The sequence below is a fragment of the Juglans regia genome, chromosome 1, assembly GCF_001411555.2.
Source record: "Juglans regia cultivar Chandler chromosome 1, Walnut 2.0, whole genome shotgun sequence".
Classification (NCBI taxonomy): domain Eukaryota; kingdom Viridiplantae; phylum Streptophyta; class Magnoliopsida; order Fagales; family Juglandaceae; genus Juglans; species Juglans regia.
The window spans coordinates 24111672-24118085 of NC_049901.1; the positions used below are offsets into that span (position 1 = coordinate 24111672).

Genomic DNA, 6414 nt, shown 5'->3' on the forward strand with positions numbered 1-6414 from the left:
GTTTAAACGTTGTTTTATAGTTCGAACCGTATACCAGCCAAACAGGTTTGCATACCGTTCGAACACTATTTTAAGCGTTCGAACGGAATAATTATTTTTAATAACATTAGTGAATCGATGTTTTTATTCCATATTGTAGTTCTATTAAATCTTTACGAGAATAGATATTATATTATAATTAAATTAATATAGAATTTTATCACATTTTATTAAATATTTCATTTCTATTAAATATTAATCTAATTAATTTTAAATAATGTGATATTATTTTTATGAAATTCTATTGTTCACAATGTCTCACTTTATTAAATTACTATTCGTATGTAATTTAGTGATTAGTTATTTATTACATTTTTATCGTTAATGTATTGATAAACTCTTTAATTGTAAACTTCAGGTTGATTAAAATGTCTTCTTCTAGGGCGGGACATAAGTGACGCAATCCAGCTGAGACTTGTATCAGTCCAGGCAGGGAGATGACTGTTTCAGTAGAGCGACAAGTGAAGCTTTCTGACTTCCGAAGTCTTGTCTGGGAGGGTCATTCCCAGCCATCAGTCTCTAGTGAACGTGGTTGGGGACCTATCTTAGAGGAGCGGGAGGAGTCATGGGGGATTGTCTCCTATATTGACATTGTTTATGAGTTCTATAGAGAGCTCGGTGATGCCAGCCCAGATGACGGCAGGATCTCTGTCCGAGGAGTTTCAGTTGTATTTTCACGGAACAGACTCGCTGAGCATCTCGGTATTCCTAAGCTGCCAGATGCGTATTCGAACGTGGTGCTTAGAGAGTCTGATCCTTTAGCTGAGGCGAAGACAGCTGACGAGGAGATACCAGTTTATACAGATGAGATCGATACCCTTGTTGATCATAAGGTGAGGGATTTTGTTGTTGGTCTAGATGCTCCCCCATATGACGGGACGAAGAGCATCAAGCTGGCAGATCTATCTTCTTTCTTGAAGATCCTGAATTTGATAATCTCCAGTAATATTGACCCTCGACAGCACAAGACAGAGGTTGGCATTGACCCGACGGAATTTATGATACGGGTCGCTCGTGGTATTCCTATCGACCTGGTGGGGTATATATTCGATTAGAGTCTCGGTACATTTCGACGGATATACTGCCATTCGTGATCCTGATCACCTGATTTCTGCTATTTGCCGGTGTCATGCTGATGTTGCCGAGCGTAAACGGGAGCTGATGGGACCGATCAACAGCACCACCCTCTCATGCAGCACAGGACACTTGAGACTGCGTCTTCGTGGACATGTTCTAGACCCGGTTGATCCTCATAGAGATGCACAGCCGGGAGATCTCGGAGTATCAGCCGCTAGGACATCCAGATAGACCGAGGCATCACAGTACACAACGCTACTCATGAGGACATGGCCGAGGTCGTGCGTGCAGCGATCAGCGGACAGACATCAGCGTTGATCGATGCAATGCGTATGGAGGTCCGTTTGGCTATGTCTGAGCTTCGTACAGAGATTACTGGTACCATCTTTGAGTTACGTACGAAACTTGACGCCATGTCTGCGACTCAGGTCACCATCAATACTCGACTGACACAAATAGGGAAACGCTTAGCTGCAATCGAGGAAGTGTGCAAAGATTTGGTGTCTTAATACTTTCGATATTTTATTTATTTATTTATTTTGTTTTTAGAATGGACAATATTTAGTGTTTTGTAAATTTAGTATTTAATTATGAATTAGTATTAGTTTATATTTTCTAACTAATTATTGATTGATATTATTCCTATAATTAAATTGATAAATGTTTTATAATTACTAATTAATATAAATATAATTCTAAAAAAAAAACATATGATCACCATTCAAACTATGAAAATAATGTTCAAACAATATTGATTCATCATTCAAACGGTGAATATTGTAAGTTCGAACGGTATATCAATTTTCCGCTATATTAATGTTACTTAACGCGCCAAATTGCACTTTCGAACAATACTTATTTATCATTCGAACGGTAAAATTGTACGTTCGAACGTAATGCAGTTTCCTGCTATAATAATTATACTTAACGTGCCAAAATATACGTTCGAACAGTGCTGATTAATCATTCGAATGGTTAAAATTGCACGTTCGAACGGTGGAATAATTTCCCGCTATCATAATATTACTTAACGCGCTAAAATGTACGTTCGAACGGTTAAATTTAACGTTCTGAACGTTAAAATATTACATTCGAACGGTTTCATTATTAGAGACAAAATATCTCGTCCCTAATTATACCGTTCGAACGCGCTCGAACAGTTTTGTTCTCCCGTTATTTTTTTTAGACAAAATCTGAAATTCGTCCCAAAATCTCACTTTTTGGGATGATTTTCATTTCGTTCCAATAGAAAATCGTCCCAAAAAGTCTTTTTTGTTGTAGTGAGTGGGGGGGGGGGGGAGATTTTTCTATTCGTTCTTGGTTTGGATAGTGAAATGATATGAGATGATTTTAGATAAAAGTTGAATAAAATATTGTTAAAATATTATTTTTTAATATTATTATTGTTTTGGGATTTAAAAAAATTGAATTATTTATTATAAAAATTTAAAAAAATTATAATGATAAGATGAAATGAAATAAAATACTTTTACTATTTAAATAGAGTCCAAACCGGATTTTCAAGAACATGATTTTAAGTATCAGATTGAAAACATTACGAACCAGCTAGATGCACATGTGTTGTCTGTACGTAGTACTTGGCGTTTGTTTTTATCGAGCGGAGTCTAAAAATGGGTTTTGTGACTTTATCCACACAAGAACCATTTTTCTAATTAAAGAAACTCTTAAAAAATAAATAATCTCGAAAGAAAAATAATAATAATAAAGAAAGAAAGAGAAAATTTGGGCAACGTACGTTGCCCGAGAGAGGCCGCTTGTCTCAAAGCAGAGATGACTACGTACGTAATGATAATATTATTGCAACAAAAGCAAATGCAAACTAAGAAAAAATGAAGCAAAAGAAATGAATGAAAATAACATGAATGTAGATATACATGCAAAACCAGGCACGGCCTCCTTTTACAATTGAACAAAAAGATTCAGAAGCCCAGACAAAATAAAAATGAAGAAAGAACACCAACAGTACTCTATTCATCTCTTTCTCAAGAGAGAGCTCCCTGCATGCAAAGCATCGCAAGCCCAAGAGACAAACCCCACCCAACCACATTTCTCCCACTCGCACCAGTACCCTCCGTAGGGGATGCCGGGGCCGAGGTGTTTGTCGTAGTGTTGGAGGTGGTGGATGGGGTTTTTGCCGGTGGTGGTGCTGAAGCTGGAGGCTCAGCTCCAAACAATTCCTCGGGCAACAACACCATGTCCACTTGGTAAAGCCCCAAAGGAAACTGTTGCCGCAGCGCATTGTTGATTTGTGTCGTAACGATTCCGGTCGTCACGTTGACTTGGTTGCCGTGGCCAGTGAAGTTAAGCCCCCAATTGCCATCGTTGCCTGCAGCTTGAGTACGAACAGGGTTGGTAACCGTTAGAAGATCAACAAGTCGGTAGTATTTAGGCGATACGTGGTAAAGAACAAGCTGTACTTTTTCTTGGGTACTGAGGCCATTTATGGCACCGGATTTAAGGTTGTTGAAGGCATTGTCGGTGGGAGCGAAGACAGTCAAGCCCTCAGAAGAGGTGTTGAGCTGGTTTTCGATTTGGTTGGCCACTTGGGTCTCGGTGAGGAGGCCAATGAAGGTGGTGTATTGGCCGTTTTTGTCGAGGATTCCTGTTAAGTTGACTGTGCCAGCGGGAGCTGGAGCCGGGGCTGAGGGGGTTTGGGCTCGGGTATGAGGTGAGAGGAGGAGGAGTAGTTGGATGTTGAGGGTCACGAGGATGATGAGAGAGAGAGGTGTGGAAGCTGCCATTGTGCTGGCTGAGATAGGTATCGTGGGTACGGGTGAAAGGAGATCAGGGAAGGGGATTTATGGAATAAGGTTTAGCTAGGTTGGGTCGGACTTTGATGGAATGAGCTGGCCATAGACTTGGAAACATGTTAAATTTAATCCCCTATATATTGTAATCATAGAGTTTTGATTTTTGGAGGGTGAAGGAGAATAAAGAATGCATTGACCATACAACGCCAACCTCCCTAATTATTATAAGAAAAATGTTAAATGTAGTTAAGAAAAATTTATAAAAAATTTTATTTTTTTATATGTTAATTATTGATACGTTAAAAATTATAAAATTTTAAAAAAATTAATAAAATGAGTCTCGTAAATAAAAATATAAATACAATTATAAGTACATATAATACTATTATTATTTTAATATTGAACCTTAATTATTTTGAAAATTATTATAAAAATTTTAATAAAATAAATAAATAAATAAATAAATGAGAATTAGGAGGGTTATAGGCAAGTTCGAGGGGGCAGTGCAATTAATCTATTTTATTTATGTTGTCGATATCCACTTCCTGTACTTGTATATTTTCGATTAGCTAGGGGATCAGGCAAAGTCGTCGACGTTGGATGCTATATATGGATTGGACTATCCATATCCTTGGTACCAAAATATGGTCACAGTACTCGTATGTTTGTGGAGTTCCCAAGGGATTCACGAACCAATATTCCTTCACTTTTTCTTTGATGTGGCAGAGGGTCATCCAATTAAAATGAAATGATTGGCATCTTCATCTCGGGTAAAAATCACTGAAATGTGATACATAGAATACGAGTCAGCCTCACCCCCCACTGAACCCCCTACTTTCCACAATAAAACTACAGTCAAAACCCACCTTATTCCTCACTACCTCTACCTTTTCCCTTCTACATTTTGTTTCCATCAAGAAAACAAAATTCAAGCACTTAGTTTTCACCCAAAGATAAAATTCTTTAATTGACCAAAGGTTTCTGCTACAACACAATTACTTTTTAATGACGGTTAGAAAATTGTGACAATTACCAAATTATTACTAAAAAGTTTTTTCTATGACGGTTTCTGGAAACCATCGTTAAAGACAGATGAGATTTTTTTTACGTTTAAACGTATGGAAAATTTACGTTCGAACGTCATATATACGTTCGAACATTGTGGCTACTTACGTGCAAATGTGAAATGTTTTGGTGCCAACGTTCGAACGTTAGTAATTAACGTTCGAACGTAAAATGTTTTGCGCTAATATTTAAACGTCAATTACTAACGTTCTAACGTTAATTGTAAATTTAAATTAAATATGACTTTAATTTAAAAATTACTTGATTTTTATAGTGTATAATTTGTGAATATATAAGTCTAAAAAATTTACTTGTATATATTTATATATACACAATTTGTAATATATAAAAATATATTTATGTTTATATATTTGAAATACAGTGATTTAGAATTAAAGATGAAAAATATAATATTAAAGAAGATTGAGAATTGAAATTAAAGAATATGAATTTTTTTAATGCAAAGGCTACTACATTATTGGGTTCAAGTTGACATGTGGGACTTAGGCCCCGTTTAAATAATGAAATGACATGAGATAGTTTTAGATGAAAATTAAAAATTAAATAAAATATTGTTAGAATATTATTTTTTAATATTATTATTATTTTAAAATTTAAAAAAGTTAAATTATTTATTATATTTTATGTGAAAATTTAAAAAAATTATTTTCTTATCCAAATAGGCCTTAGGGTCTGCCATTGTTTTCACAATTTTAGCGTTGCTTGGTAAACGGGCTTCCTTTTTCCTTTTTGTTTTATCACCATAAAGAAGAAAACGAAAAAAACTCAAAGCCATCAAGTTGTCACCGAAATTTAATTGGAATATTATATATATGCTGAATTGGCAAATTTGTAGTTGTTTACTTATAAAATGAGTTTGGTCATGGCTGCTCAGATTTGGATCTGTAAATAATATTTTGAAGGACCTCTGCAGACCGGCCAACGTGATTCCCGCAAAGGGAGGAAGTCAGCAACTGCGCTCAAACCATTAGAAAATGAGCTTAAAAATTGAATTTGATTTGAAAAATGATTGGCGTAAGAAGTGTTCCTCTCAATCTTGCATTAGAAAGTGAGCTTTTAGCAACTGCAAAACATTGTGTTTTGTGCATATGAGTGGCTCATGTGGCTCGCACTCGCGCGCATGCAGTATATTTTCTTGATAATTGAATAGGCATTTCAAGGACCCTCTCAGTAAAATCCAACTGATCCTACTCGCTCTCATTGTTACGTACCCGAAACTGGCCAACATGATATCCATTCCATTATCAAATGTGGAATATATTTTAATCAAGACGGACAAACAAATGGTTGGTTGGTATGCTCAATTTGGCAGCCTGGCATAACTAATCTTTGAAATACAGAACGACATATATAGCTGTACACAGATGTTGCTCTGTCAAAGTTGTCAAGATAAGATAGTGGTTGTCCCTGTACAAGCATATATTGCCCGTTGTGGACCTTC

At 36.1% G+C, this 6414-nt stretch overlaps 1 protein-coding gene across 1 annotated transcript; it reads right to left on the bottom strand.

Moving 5' to 3' along the window:
- Positions 1-2970: 2970 nt before the first annotated feature.
- Positions 2971-3974, bottom strand: LOC108982411 (fasciclin-like arabinogalactan protein 13). Its single transcript, XM_018953785.2, has one exon. It carries the CDS (start codon positions 3876-3878, stop codon positions 3120-3122), a length of 759 nt encoding a protein of 252 aa, XP_018809330.2. The 5' UTR covers positions 3879-3974; the 3' UTR covers positions 2971-3119.
- Between the last annotated feature and the right edge of the window lie 2440 nt (positions 3975-6414).